Here is a 21,854-nt window from a genome sequence, read left to right on the forward strand (position 1 = left end):
GGGAAGTCCATTCCAGAATGCGAGTCTAGGCCAAGCAGAGAAACCCCTACGAGTCGAATCATGAAGCGGAGTTTTGCATCGTAAGAAAAAAGACCAACCAAGAGCTCTCCTTTACACATCTACATCAAAGTATCCGTAATCCCAAACAAACCACCACTCCATAGCCCCCCCAGCCTGTCTTGTCAGACCACCGCGGGCAACCTTACCCTAGGACGGTTGGCTGGATCATGGTATCCCTCCCCTTGCCTCCACCCCACGGGGGACGCTAGCAAGGGTTCTAGCGTCACAGGGGGCCCGTCACAGGGACGTCCCAAGTGGGGATGGCTTCAGTGGCTTCATGGTGATGTTTCTCGATGATCGTCTCGGTCGTTCCAAGATGCGATTCGCAAAGGGTATATCAGACACTCAGCAGCTCGACAATGACCAGGACACTTCTACTTCATCTCCAAAGACAACAGAACTGCTTCTTTCTTTTCCATAAATCAACACACTACCACGCCGCCTCTTCGAGTCACCGTCTTAAGGAAAGAAACGAGATCAACAAAGCAAGACCAATCTAAAACTCGAGAATGGGCGTGGTCGATACCCTCCTCGAGCATTCCGCGCCCATCGCCCTGGGTGCCGCTGCTGCGGTGAGTAGCCATGGCAGACACCTCCCTCTTGTCCTGCTTCGTTCCCATGGCGCATCTAACAAAACACCTGAGACCAGCTCACCTTGTACGTGATTTGGCGCTGCATCTACAATATCTGGTTCCATCCCCTAGCCAGATTTCCCGGTCCGTTCCTCGCCAAAATCTCTCCCGTAAGTTTCTCCCTTCAACTATCTCGTCCTGCTCTCAGGCCTCCTGCTCCACGGACGATGCTGATGGGAAGGAATCTTGCAGATTTACAGTATTTGGGGCTTGTTCCGGGGACGATGGCCTTTCGACGTTCACCAGCTTCACCTCAAGTATGGTCCCATTGTCCGGACCATGCCCAACGAGTTGGCCTTCACCGATCCCCAGGCCTGGAAGGACATCTACGGCCACCGTCAGGGCCACCCTCAATTCCACAAGGACCGTACGTCGTGACTGAAATCCTCCTTCCTCGCGGAATTTGTTGCGCTAACATGTCTTTCGCCCATATACAGCCATCCAGTAAGGACGCCGCCTCGTCGTGTCAGCCAACGAACTATTGAGAATACTAACACTCCCTGATAGCGTCGGCTCGGTGCAGGACCTCGAAGGTGCCACGACCTTGACCATGTCCGATGACGCCAACCATGCCCGCCAGCGTCGTGTGCTCTCGCATGCCTTTAGCCAGAAAGCCCTTCTTGAACAAGAGAGCATCATCCGTGGCTATGTCGACCTTCTCATCAAGCAGCTCACGCCATTCGCCGAAACGGGTGCCCCCGTCGACATGTGTGACTGGTTCAGTATGCTTTTCTTGCCTCTCTTTTTTCTTTTTTTCCCTCTTGGGATTCAAAGACGGCATCAGACTCATGTGAACTAACACATCTCCCACTAGACTTCACCACCTTCGACATCATCGGCGACATGGCCTTTGGCGAGCCTTTCGGCTGCCTCAAAGACGGTAGATTCCACAACTGGGTTTCTCTCATCACCGACACCATCAAGGCCGGCGCATACGAGCAGGCTACCCGCCGCATGTTCAAGACGGGGTCTTTGCCGCAGAGGCTTCTTGTGAAATTGATCCCGGATAGCCTGCGTCGGAAGCGATTCGAGCACTTGGAGCTGAGCAAAGAGAAGTGTCTCAAGTTTGTCCACCCCCGTGTTCCCTTTCCCCTGAAAACCCGCTGGGGCCCCCCTCTTCACAGTCCAGGCCTGGCGAAAGTGTAGCCACATCCTAACAAAATGCACCCTCTAGGCGCGTCGACGAGGGTCTCCGTCGTGAGCACCGCGATTTCCTGTACTACATCCTCCGCCAGAACGAGAAGGGCAGCGTCCACATCAACGAGATCATCCTCAACTCGGCTCTCTTCATCGTCGCCGGTTCCGAGACCACCGCCAGTCTCCTCAGCGGCCTCATCATGCACATCCTCCGCACCCCGCATGTCTACGCCCGCCTCACCGCCGAGATCCGCGAGACCTTCACCACAGCCGAGAACATGAAGTTCCTCGACCTCCAGGAGATGACCTACATGAACGCCTGCATCGATGAGGGCCTGCGCATCTTCCCCCCGGTCCCCACCGGCCTCACCCGCTCCGTCCCGGCCCACGGCGACACCGTCGTCGGCGAGTTCCTCCCCGGCGGCACCACCGTCTCCGTCTACGCTTGGGCTGCCACCCACTCCCCGCGCAACTTCTCCCGCCCCGACGAGTTTATCCCCGAGAGATGGCTCGACCCGGCTTTCAGCTCCGACAAGAAGGATGCCAGCCAGCCCTTCTCCCTCGGCCCCCGCGGCTGCATCGGCAAGCACCTCAGCTACCTTGAGCTCCGCCTCATCCTGGCTAACCTCCTCTGGCACTTCGACATGGAGAAGCTCCCTCCCGGCCCCGGCGAGGAGGACATGTGGGACGTCTCGGGCGACCTGCACCGCGTCAAGGCTTTCAATACCTGGAACAAGCCTCCTCTCATGGTCAAGCTGACTCCCGTGAAGAGGTAAATCGTCTTGGTTTTTGGGCAAGCGAGAAAGAAAAAGGGGCATTGCAATGTGCCTGTGATTTGGACCCCGGGGGCAGGCGCGGGTCCGTCCCCTCTCATGTATGATGAATTTGGCCAGGAGTCGTCTCCCAGGTTTTCAAAGGTATACATAAAACGATGTGATGCAATGAATGACCCACCAAACAAAAAAGGGCAAAGAGCCCTGGGTGGCGCAAGACGGTTCGTCCCTGTCACAATAGGAGGATGACAGGGTATGCCAGATTGGGGGGGGGGGGGGGGGGGTACTACCACGGCAAGGCGGTTGATGACTTACTTGGCTATAGATTACGATGCGCAAAGCAGAGGGCAAGAAGCCAAAGATAAATAGTCCGTATCAATTGGGTGGTGGTGGTGGTATCATGAACTTCCAAAAAGAAAAAATCCATCCATCGCAAATACACTTGTATAGAACAGTTCGCCCTTGGGCATCGTCACCTCTCCATCCGCTCATCGTGCACAAAGTCGACGCTGAATCTCTCCTCGCCCTTCCAAACCTTCGCACCCGAATTGCACGCCGCCGTGGCGGCACGAGCATCCGTCATCATCTTCGGTGGCCCGCTGGCGAAGACAATACTCCGCCCCGTCACCGTCCTATCGACGAATTCCTTGATGAGCCGCCCGAGATCCGGATGACCGCCGGAAGACGTGGCCGTCACCTTGTTCACCGACACGGGCACCTGCTTCTCCTGATTCTCCGCATCCGAGGACCGTTCTTGGTCCGAGCTGCTCGGCTCGGCATCCCTCGTCGCAAGGACCGTCACGCTGATGCCCTTCCCCGACAGGGTCTCCAGTTCCTGGCTGACCCATTCGGTGTCCTTGGCGTGTCGGACCACCCAGACGAGCTCGACTTTACGTGCCAAGGCGTCGCTGTTCGCGCCGAGAGATAGGAGCACAGGTAGCACGTAGGTGATGCCTGTGCCGCCCGCAACGCACAGGATATTGACGTGATCGGCAACGTTGCGCATGATATTGTCGCCGTAGGGGCCCGTCAAAATAACAGGGGTCGAGAGAGTCCCGGGTTTATCGGTGGCCGAAGGGACGACGGCGGCCGACTTTCGCGCGGCGAGTTCGGCCATCTTCTTCGTCTCGCCCTTCTTGGCTCTAAAGAGGTACGAGTGCCGGGTGCGACCGTTGACGGTGACGGGTGCGTTGAGTGGTGTGAAGGGATGCGACTGCCAGATGCTGCTCTCCGGGAAGCAGAGGTAAAAGTGCTGGCCGATGTGCCATGCCTCGTGGGGGTGTTCGAAGTCCAGGCGCACTACATCGCCCTCCTGCGCATCGGGGAAGGTGGTTATGGAGGCGTGAGCAGCCACGAAGCCGCGCTTGGTGCCGTCGACAAAGTTGTAATGCATGAGGAAAGTCCGGATGGCCCTCGCGCCGCGGTCGATGAACCAGAGGAGGATGGCCGGGGTGAGGAAGCAGTGGAGCTGCTCCCAGTGGCCGATGCAGGCGCCGATGTAGACGAGGGCGAGGACGTAGTGCGACTTTCGGAAGAACTCGTAGCCGGTCAGGCGGATCACGGGGGGCAGGGACAGGACGTAGAGGAGCAACAGGACGCCCATGGCGACGACGCCCCAGATCATATAGAGCTGCTTAATCCAGTTCTGAGCGACCTGCGGCTGGGGCTGGTACAGCCTGATTTCGATGATGCTCCAGCCGATGGTGTGGAGGCTGGACTGCACGACGATGATGTAACCGAGCCAGCGGTGCAGGAAGTTGAAGTTTTGGTAGGGGATGCCGGTGAGGACGGAGAGAAGCGACTCGCGGCTGGCGAGGAGGACGGAGAAGGGCGTCAAGGCATAGGCAATGACGCCGACCCTGTCGGCAAAGGGCCCCAGGCTCGAACGGACGTTGTATTTCCCGGGATGGTCGGCGACGGGGGTGATCCAGATGCCGTACACCATGCCGGCGAAGGACCAAATGGTGAGGTAGCCGGTGAGAATGGCGAGGACAAGCACCTGGAGGCGGGTGGTGCGGCCAAAAATGGGGCGGAAGCAGTCGGGCAGAAGAAAGCGATTCGTATGGGACCAGAGGGTGAGCCGCAGTCGCGTCAAGAAGCCCGGCTTGGTGTTTTGCGCGCTCTCGACTCGGTCATCGGTCAATGGGCGAGGAGGGTTCTGCTGGGACAGGGGCGTGAAGACGCGCCTGAGGACGGCCCAGATGAGCAGGATGCCGCCAATGGTTGCCCATATGATACCGGTATAGATCATTCCGACATCGTGGGCCGCATAGACGACGTCGAGGTATTCGCACGAGCCCGGGTCGTTCACGCAGGGGATAACTCGGTCGGCATAGCCCCAGTGCGGCCTCACGGACGCGGCACCGGCAATGTCCTGAATATGCTGCCGGGGGGCCAGCTCGGGTTGGGTTGGGGTGGCCATCCTGGGGGAGGGGGAGAAGGGAGAAGAGGGCTTGACGATGTCGACACAGGAGACGAGAGAAGACGAGGCAGACAGTAAATAAGACTCTGAACCAGGCGAGACAACCCCCGGCAGTCAGCGCATGCGGCGTCCGGGGTACAATTTGTGGCGGCAGCGTCGCACATATGTATCTGTGCACTTTTCTTGCCTCCCTACCCATGTCGCGTTCGACGAAGAAACGGACGGGTCTTCTTGGGAAGTCAATCCGGAGTCAACCCGCGCGGCGCAAAGGTTTCCCTACCCATTAGACCACCCGAGCAGGTTCCCCCGGCCTCTACATCGAAGATTGAACATTGCCAGGGGGCCCGAATGAAACAAATGTAGTATTCGCATGTCACGCATGTCACGGAGTCGACTTGGGTGATTGCTCGATATGGCAGCGCTGATCACTTATGGCCCGCAGGAACAAGAGACCATGTGGGCGAAGACGGCCCTAGACGGAGAAAGGCAATGGAGAACAGCGGAGGACGAAACAGGTTACTCGATTTGGTATCATTGGCGTGTGAAAAGATCGTGATGCCCACCCGTACTGGAGGTGGAGCGGCCGAGTGAGTGGAGGTGGATGGGGGCTGATTAGGCCAGACGAGATGCCCAGGCGGCCAGACCCCTGGGAATCGGATTCACCATGGTTAGAAGACGCTGGGTTTGGCCATGAGAACTCGGGTTTTTAGTCAATAAAGCAATTTCAGTATTGGATGTGAGCAAAACGGGGACTTTTCGGTATTGGAACTTTGGAACGACGCGACGCCGAGTCGGTGGTGGTTGGTGAATTGATAGCCGACTCCTCTGGTCGGACGTCGGACGTTCTGGTTCCGAGCATGTTTGAGCAAATTTGTGGGTTCGCTTGCTCTGGCTCTTGGTCCAAGCTCCGTCGGCACTTGATGGGTTGGTTGTTCATTGTCGGGAGCGAGATCCGTTCCGACCCACTATCCCGGAACACTATGTAAGCCAGTACACGTGTGAGGGCGCACGCTATTAATTGTCCGGACGTATCACCGCGGGTCCTGTAAGCCTCTTTACTCGTGTTTACTCACTGTAGTGTACCTAGGTAGTGTAAATACCTACTTCTAACATGTCCTTTCTTTTCGGCCTTGCATTATGTATAACCACACTTCCTCGTCTCTGTCTTTTTTAGCTTCACCTGATGAACACATTTCAGGACCAGGAGTAGTACGTGGCGCCAAGGCTACGATGCGCGCTTCACGGGACCTCGTCGCCCGTGTCCTTCTTTTACTCAGGACCGCACCCGACAGGGATACAGGGAACCTAGGTAACATCGAACACTCAGTCGCACCTTGATCTCGGGACCAGGTAGTATGTAATACCGTGATATTTCTGCAAAGTGCCAAAGCAAGAGTCCACTCAATGAGCCACTGCTACATGATACGTGCAGAGAACGGATAACTATCCACCAAGGTCACTTCGTTCAGACCTGGCATCTCCAGGACCAACTTCATCCTCATATTCCCACTCGCTTCCTCCCCCTCCCTCCTCCTCGCCATCTCGCAAAGTGTCCTCCTCACATCATCCTACATCCCCCATTCGTCACCTTGCCCTTGTCCCTGAGATTCCATCTCCCCTGCTCCAAACTTGACACGCAGGCTGCCGCGGCTTCAAGACCTCCCAACATGTCGGCCTACCCTAATTCATCCCACGGTGGTGGTTCCGACTGCAAGATCTCTGTATGTGTCAAACCCACCTTGCAGGACAATCAATTCCAGTGCAGTGCCCTAACCACACCCTCTACCCCTTATACAGATGCTCTGGAACTGGCACACCATCGACGCCTGTGAGTACGCCCCCTGCTTTGTTTCCACCCCAACCTCGTTCGTGACACTCCTTAACGCCCAACCCCCTTCTCCAGGCTTCCTTTCCGAGTCGTGGTATATCCACAACAACGGCGCCTTCGCTGCCAGCTGCATCGGCGTGGCCCTGCTGGCCGTCTGCCTCGAGCTCATCCGCCGCCTGGCGAGAGAATACGATGCCCTCCTCCTCCGCCAATTCCGCGCCCGCGCTGTCGAGATGGCCTCCGCCCGTGCCAAGGACGGCGACGGCCCGCCCTGCGGTCATAGCACCCAGCCCCGGGACCCCTCCGTTACTCGACCCTCTCTCGTCTTTCGCGCCTCCCCGCTAGAGCAGCTCATCCGCGCCGTGCTCCACCTAATCTTCTTCGGCCTTGCCTACATCCTCATGCTGCTCGCCATGTACTACAACGGTTACATTATCATCTCCATCATCCTCGGCGCCGGCCTCGGCAAGTTCTTCTGCGACTGGCTGGTCTACAGGGTCGATGTTCCCCTTTCTACTTTCGCCCGAGGTGTCGAGGAGCCCACCGTATGCTGTGGATGATCTTCAGCGTCTTCCGTTGCATGTGTTGGTAGTTGCGTGCTCGTTAAATACCCCCTTTTATAGGTTCAGGGGCAAGAAACAGGGGTCTCGCAATAAAGGGTGGGAGTAAGGGGAGTAATGGTCGTCCACAGTTGAAGGAGACCGAATACTCGTGAACTCAGTGGCTTTTGCCTTTACAGATTCGCCGTCTGTGTTCAAACACGGCTTGCGCCATAACATCCGCCGAATGAATTGGCTCGCGTCATTTCGCTGTCAAAGGACAGTCTGGATGAGGATGACTTGCCAACTGCCGGCCTCGGGAGCTTCTCCCAGCAAACCGCGAACTTGGGCAAGGCGGTCGCTGCAACGTGAGCCGTTCCCAGAGAAGGCTGAGGTTGCCGCAGACCAGCTCCATGGTGCTTTCTGGGCTGCCTTATTCGGTACTGTTTTTCTGTCTTATAAGGGAGGCTTACCGTCGTTGACCATTCCAGACTGAACCAACGCACTCGGTAATCCTTCAGCAACATCATGGCCTGGCGACAGTGGCAGAGTGCAGCGCCTAGCCACAAATGCCCATCCTCGTTGAAACTTTTCAGTCGTTTTTCATGGCACCCTTTCTGCATCAGAACTCTTGCTCTTTTCTTGAAACATGCTTCTTTCGCCCACCCAATGAATCGTGACACTCCAAAAGATTTGCAACCCCAAAAGTCGCCGGCACTCCTCCCAAAATAAACACCAGTCCCAGTTCCGAGTGGCACAAGATACGACACAAGATACGACAGTGGACGCTCACGTGTGCCAGGCAGCAGCCCCCCATAGTTCCCCCTATCCACAGAACCTGGCCTTCCAGAAACCTGACCCGTTGACGTTGTATATACTCCTATTCCTCCAACAAAAGAACTCCTGTCTTCATGGAATATACTTCCCTCCATCCTGCTTGTATAACCAATCGCTGTTTGCGTCCACCGTGAAGTTTGTAATGTTAAATTCGTTGGTGAGCCGTGTCTGGCCCCGCCCATGGTCTTGGCCGTCTCCGTCCATAATAGCAGGTGCGCCATTCCGGCCAGTGGCCGCCTGAGCCGGCCCTGGCTGGATGCCGGCGACGCTTTCCCCGCCGAGCGGCAGCCTAGGAACATTGAAAAAGTCGAAAACGTCGAGATATTCCAGCTCATTGGGAGCGGGCGTCCTCGTCGGCGTCACGCTCGGAAGCCGACTGCAACTCGGCAGGCCGTTAGCGCGAGGCTGCCGGGAAATGAGGAGGTCTAGGTCGAAAGCTGTGCGCCGCATGTCGGAGAGGATCTTGACCGAGCTGGGCGTTACGCCGTCGCCGGTGCGCTCACTATCCCGGTGTTCGTCGAGCACACGCTGGAGCAGCTCACAATAGCGCGAAGCGACTGGCCAATACCGCCCCATCTCACGCAGCGTGTCCACGAAGAACTGGATTTGAGGCGACACCTTGTGTTCCACCGTTGAGCCGTGGACGAGGAGCAGCCGAGCCGCCACCCATAGGGTAAAGGCAAATGGGGGTCCCAGCTTCGTCAAGAGTCCGTGACTGACTACGAATTCTCCCAGCGCCGCGATGTTCTCTACCGCGCCGTGGCAACGCTGCGATGCACTGTACGAAGGCGTAAAGATCGGGGACCGAGTTGTCGGATACGCTGCCGACGAATGCAACCGGATAACCGCCGTATGGTATGTGGCGTGCAGCATAACCCAGCCGCAGTTGAGCGTCTTGTTCCCGGGTTGGAAGAGTTTGGCCATGTTGCCATATTCCCCGGGAAGCCCGAATTTCCAGGACGTCAGCATGTTGTCGAGCTGCTTGTATCTCATCTGCCACCGTTCAACATCGGTGAGTACGCCGATGTCTACCGGCTGCTTGAGGAACTTGTGTATTTTGGACAGAATGGCCAGTATCTCGATGTAATAGGAGAAGGCACCTAGGTTCTCGGGTTTGTTGATGTCATACTCAGGGCTGGTCTCTTCTGAGCGGTCCTGGGTGCGGAACCAGCGCGTCTCGACCTTTTGGTTCTTGACCCACAAGTCGTCGCGGCAGGGCAGGGTCCGGTCAATCTCCTTGTCGTCCAGCGCAAACTCAAAGGCGGTTGCGATGGTGGCGTAGCGGTCCAGGAGGTAAATCATCCAAAACAGCCGCCGCCTAGATTCCTCTTCCACGAAGTCTCGTGGCTCCGGTAGTATCATGGCGCGTAGCGTATAAATAGAAGGGTAGTTGGGGGAAACAGACAACGAGGTCGTCTCCACGGCTAGTCCAAGTTGAACGACTGACCGGGTAATGAGCGCCATGATGTTCCAACCCGGCGGGCCGTTGCTGCTTCCCACTAGATCTAGAGCAAGAATGACGAGGGCCTGCAGTGATTTCACTGACGAATTGTCCATCCCATGAAGCAGGACTCTTTGTTTGGCAACGGAGTAAAAGTGTCGCCTGCTTTCGTCCGTCAACCTGGCATCGGTCGAGTAGCGTAATGTCGTCGCGACTATGGCGTGTAGGAGGATCCGGTCCTCTTCGCTCACGGTGGTGGGACCGAAAAGGGAGTCTAGGGTCGTCTTGCGGTGAAGTATCGGGCACCATGTGTTGATATGCTTGAAGTACAGGTCAACGAGTGCGTAGAGCAAGTCATATGGCGGGAGGTCCTGATCTGGGGTCGCCGGGGTCGGTTGGGCTGGTGGCATGGCCGCCTCGGGCGAGTGCAGCGGGTGTTGTTGGTCGGTGTTATAGTACGCCTGGGCTGCAGAGGTAGGTTGGTGGTGCATCGTGCCGACGTGGTCGGGCACGGGCATTGAGCCCATCGGCACTTGGGACTGGAACTCATGAATGGTGGGGGTAGGGGGCGGCATGCCAAACTCCATTGCTTGCGTCGTTGACGGATAGGTGGACGGTTTTTGTATGAAGAGGGCGGTCTCAGCCTGCGGCGTGCGGATGAGCTCAGAAGGACGGAATGCATTTGCCCCCTCTCTCGGGGTACCATGATCGCTGGGCAGGCTCGGGTTGCTGGTGCGGATGCTTGGCGTGACGTTGTTGCCGTGGTCGTTGCCGCTCTTATTTAGCAGCTGTTGGCCTCCGGCCAAGGTAGACTGCAAAATCTCCGAGTGAGCCTTGAGGATCTCTTCGAGTTTGTCGAGGCGCTGTTCAAGCTCGCGGCCGTAGCCGGCTCGTAGGCCGGGTTTCTTCCTCTCCTTGTATTCGCAGAGGGCGCCATTTCGACTACACCATCCACATGACGGCTGACCACGGTCACATTTGACCTGGTAGGCGAGCACAACAAAACGAAGTTAGTTAAGCGCTGCCTCAGTCGGATGGAAATGCGATGGGTGGCGGCTGGGGATAGCTAAAGCCGCCCATCATTGGCAGTCCGCAGTTCTCACCTTTCTCTGCTTGCACAGTTCACATCTTGGGATGGTGTTGTTAGCTTCGTGACTGTTCTCGGAGGGCACATGTTCAAAAGGGGGGTGTCATGGGAAGGGCAAAAAGACTGGAAAGTCCCTTCCAAGCGGGTACGAGTGCATATGAGGTGTCAGGGCGATGAGTAGCAGGCTACGAAGTGGTGGTGGCGTGGGGCAGTAGAAAGGGGGCAGTAGGGCAATCGAGGACGCAGACCAACAAAAGGGGTTGCCCCCGGTAGAAACTTGAGCGCTTTCCGACGCCGTCGTGGCAGATCTGAAGACAGCGCGGCAACCACTGCCTGCTACCGCTCGATTGCTATGGGCAGATGAGAAGTAGGACAAGATGGGTGAACATACGAGACGGAGATGGGTCGCTTGCGTTTCCCAGGGCGAGCCGAATCGGGATCGTCCTGGTCATGGTCGTGCTCATCGCCACTATGCAGGGGATGGCCGCCATCGTCCGATTCGTGCTGGCCGGGGCGGAAGACAGGAGCAGGAGTCGTACCGTTCTGGCCGTTCTGCATCCTCGGTAGGAGAGGAGCCCGACGTGGAGTTGAAGGAGCTCGCGATCTGGGATCTCGGGCCAATGTTGAACAGAGCGAGAGAAGTGCGTACACACAGGGGGAGGAAGCTCAGTTCATCTAGCTCGGGATCGCTAAGCGGGGGATTTTTGAGCGCAACGCGTCGCTGCGACCTCGGGTTAAGGCGCGGCGCATCAAGTCTCGGAAGTGAGCGACCCCGAGATAGATGCTCAGTCTACCTGGTTATTTTGTGGTGGACCCACAGGGTTTAAGATGAAGCGAAGACCACTGAGCCAATGGAGGTCATGATAGTGTTTAGCAGGCGGTATATGTATGCGGACAGAGGGAAGAGTGAAAGACGAGAACGGATCACAAATCCAGAAGAAGATGGGCACAGAGGCCAACGAACAGACGACTGGTCGGGACGGCGGCCTGGGCTTGATGGGTTTGGTTATTCGTATGCGGGGGTTGAAGAAAATGCGGAGAAGCTCGAGGAACGCGTGAAAACTGAGCACAGGCCACTCCGATTACGGTCACAGTTGAACCGAAGGAGCTACGGTCCTGACCTCGCGCTTTCCAATGAGGGGCCCAGCAAGCATTGATGGCAATCTATTCGCTGGGGGTATGTACTTCGTGCGAAGTACAACGTACGTAGGTAACTTGTACCTTGAGATAATACGAAGTACTTCGTACGCGTTCCTGGATTTTGTACAAGCAGCGAATTCTACCTACCGCGATCACCTCGGTTTTCATGACATACCTACATCTACAGTCTCGCATTGTCGGTCATTGTACTTCGTTTGAAAGGGGAACATCCAAAATACCACCCACGCAATCCCGGATAGCATTGTCCCGTGATACACCACATACATTGCCTAAATAGGCATGGTGGAGGTGTGCTCTCCTTGTCGGCACATCTACGCCCGACGTCCACGAAGCTCCCATCGACTTCATATCAGCCATTCCACGAAGAAAGGATATGCCATTGGAAGGATCTCTGCGACCCCGCCTCCTTTTGGTTACAGTATCCTCCGCTGGCGGCGTTTTCATCTCTCCCGGGGGCATTGGAGGAAAAGACGCTGATTTAGGCTTCTTCTTCGCCTCTCCCCCTTCCCTTCACCATGCCGGTGCCCATCAGATTGCCGTCCCGCAGTCCCCCTCCTGTTTATTCTGTCCGACGTACGGTAGCCACCTTCTTGTCGCACAATACATACATATAAATGCCTTAGCTTCGAAGTTTCCCAACTGACCGGCTCACTACAACACTCTGCGCTGTTGTGATTGCATTCGATTCCCGCACGGTACCAAGCCTCCCCTCGTCTTCGTCCTTACGCCACTCCCTACTCTCGTCTGTTGTCCCATATTCTGCAGCGAGGCCATGGCGTCGGTAAGGTCGTTCCCGACCATCAAAGCCATCCGTTCGTTTGTTATCGGTGGCGTCGGCTCTGGGGGTGACTACCACAATGTTCAGGGCGGCCACTGGTGAGTGCAGCCACGGCGCTTCCTTTCTCCTCTTCTGACCAACCCAGGCTCATCGATTCGCCCATTTCGACGCCATCATCTCGATGGGAGAGGTACCGTCATTCTCGGACGAGCTGGGGCATCAACGTCCTAGGCTCTTTCCTCGTCGAGATCGAGGCCTCAGACGGCACCGTCGGCTTCGCTACTGGTTTTGGCGGTCCGTACAGCCCATCTCTCTCTCCCTTCTCTTATCTATAGCTTATACTCGTGAACTACCAGGCCCCCCCGCTTGCTGGCTTGTCCACCAGCACTTCGAGCGTTTCCTGATTGGCGCCGACCCTCGAGACACCAATCTCCTTTTCGAGCAGATGTACCGCTCGTCCATGTTCTACGGCCGTAAGGGCCTGCCCATCGCCATCATCTCCGTCATCGATCTCGCTTTGTGGGATCTCCTTGGTAAGCTGAGAAACGAGCCCGTCTACAAGCTGATTGGAGGCGCCACCAAGCAGCGCCTCGATTTCTACTGCACCGGCCCCGACCCTCCCGCCGCCAAGGCAATGGGGTTCTGGGGCGCCAAGGTACCCCTCCCATACTGCCCCGAGGAAGGCCATGCCGGCCTTCGGAAGAACGTCGAGTTCCTCCGCAAGCACCGTGAGAGCGTCGGACCCGATTTCCCCATCATGGTGGATTGCTACATGAGTCTCAACGTGTCGTACGTCATCGAGCTTGCCAAGGCCTGTGAGGACCTCAACATCAACTGGTGGGAGGAATGTCTGTCCCCCGATGACACGGATGGCTACGAACAAATCAAGAGGGCGCATCCGACCATCAAGTTCACGACGGGAGAGCACGAATATTCCCGGTATGGTTTCCGCAAGCTGGTAGAGGGCCGCAACTTGGACATCATCCAGCCCGACGTCATGTGGCTGGGCGGCCTGACAGAGCTGCTCAAGGTGTCGGCCATGGCGGCTGCGTACGATATCCCCGTCGTGCCCCATGCCAGTGGCCCCTATAGCTACCACTTTGTCATCTCGCAGCCCAACACGCCGTTTCAGGAGTACTTGGCCAACTCGCCCGACGGCAAGAGCGTCTTGCCAGTATTCGGAGACCTGTTCCTGGACGAGCCCATCCCCGCCAAGGGCTTCTTGACAGCCGCCGACTTGGACAGGCCCGGGTTTGGCCTGACACTCAACCCTGCTGCTCGGTCAAAGCTGATCCCCGGCGAAAAGCTGCTGAACCCGAGCCCGGTAAGAAACCTCCCGTCTTATTTTCCCCCGACCTGTGTCCCAGGAAACTGAGGCCCTGACTAGCCACAGGATATTCCCCTCAAGGTTGAGGAGCCAAAGATGGAGGAGTCCAAGACATAAATTGACCGAGACGGAAGGGGTCCCGGTGAATAGAACCACTGGCATGGTGCAAAGGTTTGGCAACCAAGGTGGAAGATCTAAAAACCGCCGCTGCTTCAAGCCGGTGCACATCCGTTGGTAATACGGCCGGAGAGGCGGTGCTGGGAAAAGCTGTCGATCCCACTTTGCTCGTCGAAGGGATAACATAGTCATAGCATTATCCCGCGCCTAAACATAATAAACTTACAAGTTCATTTGTATATATCTGTCTATATATATATATGTATATAGTCGCCCAAGGTACAACAAGGAAAGATGGCCAACTTGCAATTGTTGAAGTTTCGTAGTTTTCAGAGGGATTCCTTTGAAAAGTCCACAGGATCACGCAGCATTCAATCTCCTGACCCCCTCTAGTCGCGTATCTTGAGTGCGACAGAATTAGAGGCGGCCGTACAGTGCTTCCACGGCCAGCCAGTCTCCTCACTGCCTTGATGTCGGCCTCGGGACAATACACCCCGAAACGCGGGGTTCCGCGGGGTACGACAGGGGAGTGAGGTTCCCCTCGGAGGAGGAGGGGGGCGACGAGGTGAAAATAGTCTTGATCCGTGAAGACATCTGGGGGAAAAAGAAGAACGAGATAGGTGGCATGGTATGTAAAGACGGTCTATTCGAACATGAAGTATCACTAACACCTCGCCAAAGTCAGCATAGCAGTTACAGAAGCCCTTCAGCCAGGTAGCCACTCGCTACCACTCTTGTGCCCTCGCCATCAACATGATGTGATGCCGGTTCTGAATCCTCTTCTTCTTTCGCGCTCTCCCACTTTTCCATCGTTCAGAGGACGCCGCACGGCGAGTAGGTACCATTACCGAATCCTACTCCTCGACTATTCACAGTCAGTACCCGAAGCAGAGTTATCTGAGCACCCTATTCCTCAGCGTCCCCATCTTCACGACGCCATCTGAAATCCCGGTAAACCAGCCCAATAAACTTGCGCGCTTCTACCTATTACATTTGTCGCCTGCCGGACCAAAGCATCAAAAGTAAACTACTGGTCACCGTCAGCCTCATAGACACACTCACCTCTGCACTCAAGAATGGCCCCTCCCTCGATGCTACTGGCAGGTAAGACGGCCATCATCACCGGAGGAAGCACCGGCATCGGCCGCGCCATAGCCCTCGCATATCTCCGCCAGGGCGCCAATGTCGTCGTCAACCACCTCGGCCTGGAGAGAGACCAGCCGCACCTCGACTCCCTCATTGCCGAGGCCGAGTCAGCCCCCGGCCGCCTCGCCCATCAGGTCGGTGACATCCGAGATCCCGCCACATCAGTCGCCTTGGTTGAGCTGGCAGTCCGGCATTCGGACCACGGACGCCTTGACATTTGCGTCCCCAACGCCGGCATCTGCACTTTCGCCGACTTTCTCGACTTGAGCCCCGACCTCTTTGCCAACACGGTACGCACCAACCTCGACGGCGCCTTCTACATCGTCCAGGCCGCAGCCCGCCAGATGGCCGCCCAGAACCCCCCGGGCGGAAGCATCATCGGGGTCAGCTCTATTTCTGCCCTCGTCGGCGGAGGTCGGCAGACGCACTACACCCCGACCAAGGCCGGCGTCCTGTCCCTGATGCAGAGCACCGCCGTCGCCCTCGGGAAATACAACATCCGCTGCAACGCCCTGCTGCCCGGGACCATCAGGACCCAGCTCAACGAGGAGGACCTCGCCGACGAGGCCAAGCGTACCTATACGGAGGGTCGTATCCCCCTGGGCCGCACCGGCGTCCCCCAGGACCTCGCCGGCCCGGCCGTCTTCCTGGCCTGCGATGAGCTCAGCGGTTACGTGACGGGGGCTCAGCTATTAGTCGATGGCGGTCTCTTCGTCAACTTGCAGTAGTCGCTGTCGTTGGCACAAAGAGACATTGTACTCCCGCCTCCTTTTCAGTTTTTTGAGTTCTTCCGGGAGTCAAAGCGGTTCAGCTAGTACCGGCACCTACGGACTTCGGGAAACCCCGAATAACCAATGACGGCCTGGCCATATCCTCCTTTACGCCTTATACTTAGCCCCGTCTTTTCTTCAGCTCACTGGTCAGTGACTGATGGAGTTCATCGGGATGACGGAGGACAGAAGAGATTTCTTCTACTAGCCATGTAGACCCACGGCAACGAGAATATGAGGTAAACGAGAGGGCGACGGCGAGGAGGATGTTGACGTGACGTTGAACGAAAGGCCCCACAATAGCGAAAACTGGAGCAGCCAAAACGTCACTGGAGTCTGTGGGGAGAGAGGCTCACGGTCGTGTAGTGACATATGGGGCAGCAGCACGATGGCGTGCATATGGAGTAGAGGAGCGCGTTGAGTTGTGGGTTCGCGGGGCAGTGGCTATATTTCCGAAGATATCCGGACATGTTGACGCCGCAGTTAAGAGTGGTCGATAACTTGGGCCAGCCTGAGAAGTCGGAATACCGAAACCATGAAATATCTTTCGTCTCTTGAGGCCGGCCAACGGGTAGGCGGACATTGAGCCGTGGACCCTGAGCCTTATCCTCCTGGAATGCGTGCACCTTGATACCGGACTCCCTACCATGAAAGAGGATTCTGGCTGATGATGCAGGAATTTGGTTCTGTGATGGAATGGAGATGGGCATGACTCGCTGTCGATTGTACAGCGCCGGGATACAACATATGTACATAGTGTACGTTGTACGTTATCTCCAAAGCCCCCGCAGACTGGTGGGCAATCGAGAGAAAAAAAGACGCCAAAAAAAAAGTAGGGGAAAAGAGTTCCTTCCTTTTTTTTTCTTGGGCCCGCTGGGGGTGGGGGGCCTTAATCGATAGCAGCGCGATTTTCTCCTGATACGTTACAGAGTTGAGGCACAACGCCTGGGGTGGGGCCGCTCCATGCCCTAGAAAGTGAGAATACTGCATGATACTGTATGTATGTACCTATGTACATACTGTACATACGTTATACGAAGTAGTGTACACCACAACGATTCTGTACGACAGGAGACCCCACATCTGTGAGATTTGGGGTGCGCTTCGTTTGGGGCGGGCTGCTGCTGTCTGTTGATCCCTTACTTCGTATACTTCGTAGGGTACTAAGTAGGTAGTATCATGTAAATAGCGCGCAGAGACCTATGGCGCCCGGTGAACCCTGGCTCTACATACCTACACTACAACGTAGGTATGTATGTATACATACGTTGTAGGTATCTCGTTGCATCGCATTACATACTACGTTATACTGCTCTGTCGGGCAGTGCAGAGTGCCAAAATGTGTTCCGAAGGAATTGGAAGCCTGCAGCTGGTGGCTTGGCGAGAATGTGATAGATGAAGGATCTTCTTCTCGTCCCTGGATAATCCTAGTCGACATGAACCCTCCATACCATACCAAGTAAAACGTACACTATGTACATACGACGTACGTTGTGCCTACAACGTAAACCACCGACGGGTGCCTTTCCAAGGCATGGAGTGTCGTCGTGCGCTCGATGGGTGCATACAAAGTAAATAGGATTCCCACTCCAAGTCAGCCCTCTCGGGGTTGACGTCAGCAAATCACCACGGTAGGAGCAGGTTTTGGCCCTCGGCGAGTTAGGTACTGTAAATCAAGACCGACTAGAAGACGTTCGTATATATTCCGAGTCGCAATCTGTCGATCGCTCTCAAGTAGGTGGGTACGTTGTAAGCCAGGGGGTGGTAGCCTCGCCAAGGGCGGACCACACTGTTTGTCTTGTCGACTTCCATACTTTTTCTGGAATTATTAAGGCTAACGGAGTAGCGTGTTTGTAGTACCGCCAATCATCTTCACGCAGAAACACATTTGCTCTTTGGGGCGAGAGGTGAAAAGCGTGAAGACATGATATTTGGCATGTTACACGCGGGTCTATATTGAGTCCGCAGTGCGCGTGCGGTGTACGTAGGTAGGTGGTACTTACAGTGAGTAAGCAGAAGTGATGAGTAGGTAACGCGCATAGATGGCTAAGAAACTACTCGTCATTAATGATTACCCACTATACTTACTTAAAATCAGGGTACAGACATACCGAGGGAGCCATGGTGGTTGGTCTTGAACGACCTCACAGAGTAAAATCGCAGTTATATACATAAGCCGCGTTAGATTATGTCTAGGAGCCTGCCCTCGTCGCTTGTTTCCGTCGATTCAGCCAGCGGTTCCCCAGAAGATCTTTAAATGGATGTACCTTTTAGTCGATGGTTTTTGGCTCGGTGCCAAGCAGGTCCCTTTTTTTCGCTATGCTATGAAGACGACGGTGCCTGATTGCCACCCGAGGCATTCCGGACCCGGTAACCGGCTCCGGACGCAGGGCGAATCAAAGGAAGTTTTCATATATTGGTCCCACCTTTCCGGTACCTAGATTGCGGTTATGCCGACTGGAAAGTGTAGATCGGACAGAACGGCAACTGAAGAAGTGAGCGGGAATGTACTAGATACCTGTTTTTATTTTCGTAAGGCATACTGTACTACTGTACTGCCTTGGAGTTAAGAAAATCGCTAGACTCTCAAAGTCCCAGGTACTCATTTAACGCCGAGAACATGGAGCTGATGTTCCTTGGTGGTATCGGCCTGTATGAGACACTTTCGGTCCGGCTAGCGGAGCCCTTAAAGCCTTGGCAGCGGGCCGGCCGCCGCTTACAATACGTTGTATGCTACTGTAATTATTCCGCATTCCACCATACCACAGGCGTGCAAAATTGACGTCATAGGAGACGTTATTCGGTATGGTGGACCCAGGGGTCATTGCACCCCTGTGGACCCAAAGGAGAACGCGCTATAATAACAGCCAACCACACCGACCACAGGTCAGGTCACGACAACCCCGCTCTTGTGCACAACGTACCTACGTTGTATGTGTGTGTATGTATATGTATTTGCGCCGTCAACTCGCTCTCGACGTATGTATGTTGTATATTCTTCGCTTTATTTCGCTTCATAATATTTATCAAAGTCAATGGATTAAGGGAAAAAAGGTGCTATCATAAGCGGCTATGTTATTGGCATGTAGTCTACTAGTCTTACAAGACACACTGTTTACTTTCTACCAGTCTGCCTTGCCTTCAAGGCCAATTTACTATATGTACACTACATATACAGACGACGGGAACATGAGATGAGACCGACATCCAGCTAGCCGTACGTACCTACAACGTATGAGCCTCAATATCCACATAGGCTCCCAGATATTGGCCGCCCGCTGTCCCGATGTCCCCGTTGATCTTTACCGTCAGCCTATCAGGCACGTCTACGGTATACATATTCCCACAACAGTGCCACAGTGGTGAACGGTATAATTCGGAAAGAGGCGGCAGATGGACAGTATACAACGTACGTTATGGATGTCTCGGACAGTTGTGAAGCATTGCCTACGAATATTGATCGAAGCAAAAAGGCACCTTGATATACTGTAGGTACTGCCGTATATATTAGCTGCTAGCTGTTCTCCGGGGAAGTACAGTAGGTTGTAGCAGCCCCGACGTTGTGTAGGTCTCTGGACCATACACCAACAGTATGCATAATTCGCCGTATCAGAATTCAATTATAACAAGTATTATTGGCGTATTGTCAGTGTGCGGGAGGCTTTGAGCACCCCTCGATGTTGCGCAGCTGTTTCGATGCACTGTAGGGACTCTTTCTCGTAAAAGCCAGAGACGACGAAGATAAAAGGCGCAAGTCATCTTCAGATGGACGACATGACGAATAAATGCTAGCCTGCAAGGGACTCCACGGACCAAAAGGAATACTGGAAGAGGGTAGTCGGCGAAAAGGCCAACCGCGTCCGTCTCACGTAGCCGCATGACTGCGGCCCGTTGCTAGACACCATGCCTCACCACTACCCCTGGCGGTTTCATTAATTCCCCGAGCAATAAGCAAGTCCGGGCGTCGTTCCGAGGTGCAGTGCATACATAACAAGTGATACCCAGCTTCTCATGCCAGTCCGGGTAGGTAGACTGATTAATCAGAATTCCTCGGCCTTGGCTAGAGTTGTTGGACACATGTGAAAAGGAGTCTTCAGTCACGCTGGAGCTGGCATCCAACAGGTACTAGGTAAGGTTATGATGGCCCTGGAGGGAAATCATCATGTTGTCTCAAGACGCGTAGGATCATCTGAGAAAATGTCACGCCAGTTACATACCAAGTAATTACCACATGGCCGTACATCTTGTGGTTAGTTAGCCGCGAGCACACCGGTAGGCACGTTTAGGATTGTTCGGCTCGTTAGGCACATGATTGGAAGGATGGCTACCTGAACCACCTGCAGTGTGGTGACCCTGCAAGAGTTGCGAGGAAGTTCTTAACCTTGAACGCAAAGGTGATTATACCGCAAACTCGAGAATTCAATCCTGCTGTATACCGCTTTTGGTATGTACGTTGTAACAATCTCCACTTCCCCGGCCCTTAGTTGAAGGCCTTTTATTCCACTCATCGACAATGAGGCTCCAGTACCGCACCGAAGCTCTCCTATCCATTGGCTTGTTTCAGGGGAAATGAGGGGCCGCACTAGGGCAGAATCGGATTCGTCGAGTGTCTGCGGTAGTGAACTGGTGGCATACAACGTAATGTTAAGAATTTCTCCGTGCACGTGTAGTGTTTGCTTTGTAACTGTCGGCATTGGACTCTACACTATGTATGTGTACGAAGTAGTGTAGCGGAGATGGGTAGAGCAGCAGCGGCATATAATGTCATTGGCCTGCACGACGTAATCAGTATCGACATGATTTAGCCAACTGAAGAAGTGGTGATGTTGTTCAAGCTGAAACGAACCAACGAGAGCTCCGCCCGGGGTGTAGATATTAGGTATGCAGTGGCCAGCCACCAGGTTACAGCATATCCAGAATATCACTCCTGGCGTCAATAAGCTACGAAGTACTTACATATCACTGGTTACCTATCTATCTAGGTGGACCTTGGTGGAGCAAAGAAGCCCTGAAAGGAGGTTTTAATGGAGATAACTTGGCACCGTCATTGCAGCTGGTTGGCCTGCGTCACGGTGCCCAGAGTTTGTGGACAGTAGCACCGGAGACTCCCTAGTAACCATTGATGGACGGACGTTTGCATAGACGATGATCAAAACTCCTGGAAAGACGGCCTTGTTGCTGGGTTAGAGCGCGTCGCGCGGTTAGAAGCGCATCCGAAAGATGAGTTTGTAGAAGGGAGGTGAGTTTTGAGGACCTGATGAGTAAGAAAGAGAGGCTGAAACGAATATTAAGAACATGTGCAGTGACGTACGTTGTACACCATGTGGCAAAAGGACTCCCTATGTATGTACAGTACAGTCCCCCCTTGGCCAGTATTAGTCGGTACTTTTCACAGTGCTACACCGACGGATATGTACCAAAAACAGGGTCTACCTACAACGTACTCTAGTGGCTGGTTGTGGTGGTGGCGCCCCACTTTACGGAGCTTTGGTTTTAAACACCCCTTGGGGTCGTTTTTGTACCACACCTTGGCAAGCCCATCCACTCCCTGACGACAGAGGCAGATATCTTCACTCCTCTCCTTCTCTGGACCACAACACAGAATCTTCGTCTCCATACTCGCCTAGATCTGGGAGGCGAAAGATGTCAAAGGATAGGGAAACCATCGCGCTTACCTGGTTATTATGGAGACCCCCAGGGACACTTGGTCTAGCGTGTGGAAACAGACCTATGATATAAGGGCCTCTCTATCCCTCCTCCCCCCTCTCCTGACGGGATAGGATATATTCATATTCTCTC

At 55.0% G+C, this 21,854-nt stretch overlaps 9 protein-coding genes across 9 annotated transcripts; 5 read left to right on the forward strand and 4 right to left on the reverse strand.

Annotated features, from left to right (window-relative positions):
- Positions 1–392: 392 nt before the first annotated feature.
- Positions 393–3,235, forward strand: ACRALDRAFT_1063952 (uncharacterized protein). Its single transcript, XM_071016880.1, has 6 exons — positions 393–802; positions 885–1,059; positions 1,130–1,136; positions 1,200–1,414; positions 1,507–1,756; positions 1,867–3,235. Exons 2-6 carry the CDS (start codon positions 972–974, stop codon positions 2,603–2,605), a joined length of 1,299 nt encoding a protein of 432 aa, XP_070875103.1. The 5' UTR covers positions 393–802; positions 885–971; the 3' UTR covers positions 2,606–3,235.
- On the reverse strand, positions 3,075–6,137 carry ACRALDRAFT_1093843 (uncharacterized protein; the record flags this gene model as incomplete). Its single annotated transcript, XM_071019698.1, has 8 exons — positions 3,075–5,054; positions 5,098–5,254; positions 5,280–5,337; positions 5,402–5,418; positions 5,454–5,670; positions 5,702–5,940; positions 6,004–6,035; positions 6,129–6,137. 8 exons carry the CDS (start codon positions 6,135–6,137, stop codon positions 3,075–3,077), a joined length of 2,709 nt encoding a protein of 902 aa, XP_070875104.1.
- A 554-nt stretch (positions 6,138–6,691) lies between these two features.
- Positions 6,692–7,424, forward strand: ACRALDRAFT_1081913 (uncharacterized protein; the record flags this gene model as incomplete). The annotated part of the gene is made up of 2 exons (XM_071019232.1): positions 6,692–6,745; positions 6,822–7,424. The coding sequence occupies 2 exons, from the start codon at positions 6,692–6,694 to the stop codon at positions 7,410–7,412; spliced, it is 645 nt and encodes a 214-aa protein (XP_070875105.1). The 3' UTR covers positions 7,413–7,424.
- A 586-nt stretch (positions 7,425–8,010) lies between these two features.
- ACRALDRAFT_1063949 (uncharacterized protein) lies at positions 8,011–11,671 on the reverse strand. The gene is made up of 3 exons (XM_071016879.1): positions 11,148–11,671; positions 10,773–10,797; positions 8,011–10,652 (listed from the first exon to the last, which is right to left on the reverse strand). The coding sequence occupies exons 1-3, from the start codon at positions 11,312–11,314 to the stop codon at positions 8,301–8,303; spliced, it is 2,544 nt and encodes an 847-aa protein (XP_070875106.1). The 5' UTR covers positions 11,315–11,671; the 3' UTR covers positions 8,011–8,300.
- Positions 11,672–12,367: 696 nt separating this feature from the next.
- On the forward strand, positions 12,368–14,437 carry ACRALDRAFT_1042868 (uncharacterized protein). Its single transcript, XM_071015282.1, has 4 exons — positions 12,368–12,793; positions 12,841–12,989; positions 13,052–14,019; positions 14,089–14,437. The coding sequence occupies exons 1-4, from the start codon at positions 12,690–12,692 to the stop codon at positions 14,137–14,139; spliced, it is 1,272 nt and encodes a 423-aa protein (XP_070875107.1). The 5' UTR covers positions 12,368–12,689; the 3' UTR covers positions 14,140–14,437.
- A 300-nt stretch (positions 14,438–14,737) lies between these two features.
- Positions 14,738–16,719, forward strand: ACRALDRAFT_1042867 (uncharacterized protein). The gene is made up of 2 exons (XM_071015281.1): positions 14,738–14,767; positions 14,821–16,719. The coding sequence occupies exon 2, from the start codon at positions 15,216–15,218 to the stop codon at positions 16,011–16,013; it is 798 nt and encodes a 265-aa protein (XP_070875108.1). The 5' UTR covers positions 14,738–14,767; positions 14,821–15,215; the 3' UTR covers positions 16,014–16,719.
- ACRALDRAFT_1070771 (uncharacterized protein) lies at positions 16,382–17,138 on the reverse strand (the record flags this gene model as incomplete). The annotated part of the gene is made up of 2 exons (XM_071017797.1): positions 16,382–16,771; positions 17,085–17,138. 2 exons carry the CDS (start codon positions 17,136–17,138, stop codon positions 16,382–16,384), a joined length of 444 nt encoding a protein of 147 aa, XP_070875109.1.
- A 1,105-nt stretch (positions 17,139–18,243) lies between these two features.
- Positions 18,244–19,515, forward strand: ACRALDRAFT_2019731 (uncharacterized protein; the record flags this gene model as incomplete). The annotated part of the gene is made up of 11 exons (XM_071019985.1): positions 18,244–18,292; positions 18,330–18,347; positions 18,412–18,474; positions 18,526–18,550; positions 18,627–18,723; positions 18,846–18,889; positions 18,942–19,034; positions 19,185–19,216; positions 19,255–19,362; positions 19,416–19,464; positions 19,497–19,515. The coding sequence occupies 11 exons, from the start codon at positions 18,244–18,246 to the stop codon at positions 19,513–19,515; spliced, it is 597 nt and encodes a 198-aa protein (XP_070875110.1).
- Positions 19,516–19,569: 54 nt separating this feature from the next.
- On the reverse strand, positions 19,570–19,934 carry ACRALDRAFT_210788 (uncharacterized protein; the record flags this gene model as incomplete). Its single annotated transcript, XM_071023351.1, has 3 exons — positions 19,570–19,627; positions 19,727–19,814; positions 19,865–19,934. 3 exons carry the CDS (start codon positions 19,932–19,934, stop codon positions 19,570–19,572), a joined length of 216 nt encoding a protein of 71 aa, XP_070875111.1.
- Between the last annotated feature and the right edge of the window lie 1,920 nt (positions 19,935–21,854).

Source organism: Sodiomyces alcalophilus (assembly GCF_042370955.1).
Source record: "Sodiomyces alcalophilus JCM 7366 unplaced genomic scaffold ACRALscaffold_4, whole genome shotgun sequence".
Lineage (NCBI taxonomy): Eukaryota > Fungi > Ascomycota > Sordariomycetes > Glomerellales > Plectosphaerellaceae > Sodiomyces > Sodiomyces alcalophilus.

Coding starts and splice junctions, on each gene's coding strand:
- ACRALDRAFT_1063952 (XM_071016880.1), top strand. CDS start 972: ATGCCCAACGAGTTGGCCTTCACCGATCCCCAGGCCTGGAAGGACATC. Junction 1,415..1,506: donor CGACATGTGTGACTGGTTCA/GTATGCTTTTCT, acceptor ATCTCCCACTAG/ACTTCACCACCTTCGACATC. Junction 1,757..1,866: donor AGCAAAGAGAAGTGTCTCAA/GTTTGTCCACCC, acceptor TGCACCCTCTAG/GCGCGTCGACGAGGGTCTCC.
- ACRALDRAFT_1063949 (XM_071016879.1), bottom strand. CDS start 11,314: ATGCAGAACGGCCAGAACGGTACGACTCCTGCTCCTGTCTTCCGCCCC. Junction 10,798..11,147: donor AAGCGACCCATCTCCGTCTC/GTATGTTCACCC, acceptor CACCATCCCAAG/ATGTGAACTGTGCAAGCAGA. Junction 10,653..10,772: donor AACTGTGCAAGCAGAGAAAG/GTGAGAACTGCG, acceptor CTCGCCTACCAG/GTCAAATGTGACCGTGGTCA.
- ACRALDRAFT_1042868 (XM_071015282.1), top strand. CDS start 12,690: ATGGCGTCGGTAAGGTCGTTCCCGACCATCAAAGCCATCCGTTCGTTT. Junction 12,990..13,051: donor CTTCGCTACTGGTTTTGGCG/GTCCGTACAGCC, acceptor GTGAACTACCAG/GCCCCCCCGCTTGCTGGCTT. Junction 14,020..14,088: donor AGCTGCTGAACCCGAGCCCG/GTAAGAAACCTC, acceptor GACTAGCCACAG/GATATTCCCCTCAAGGTTGA.
- ACRALDRAFT_1042867 (XM_071015281.1), top strand. CDS start 15,216: ATGGCCCCTCCCTCGATGCTACTGGCAGGTAAGACGGCCATCATCACC.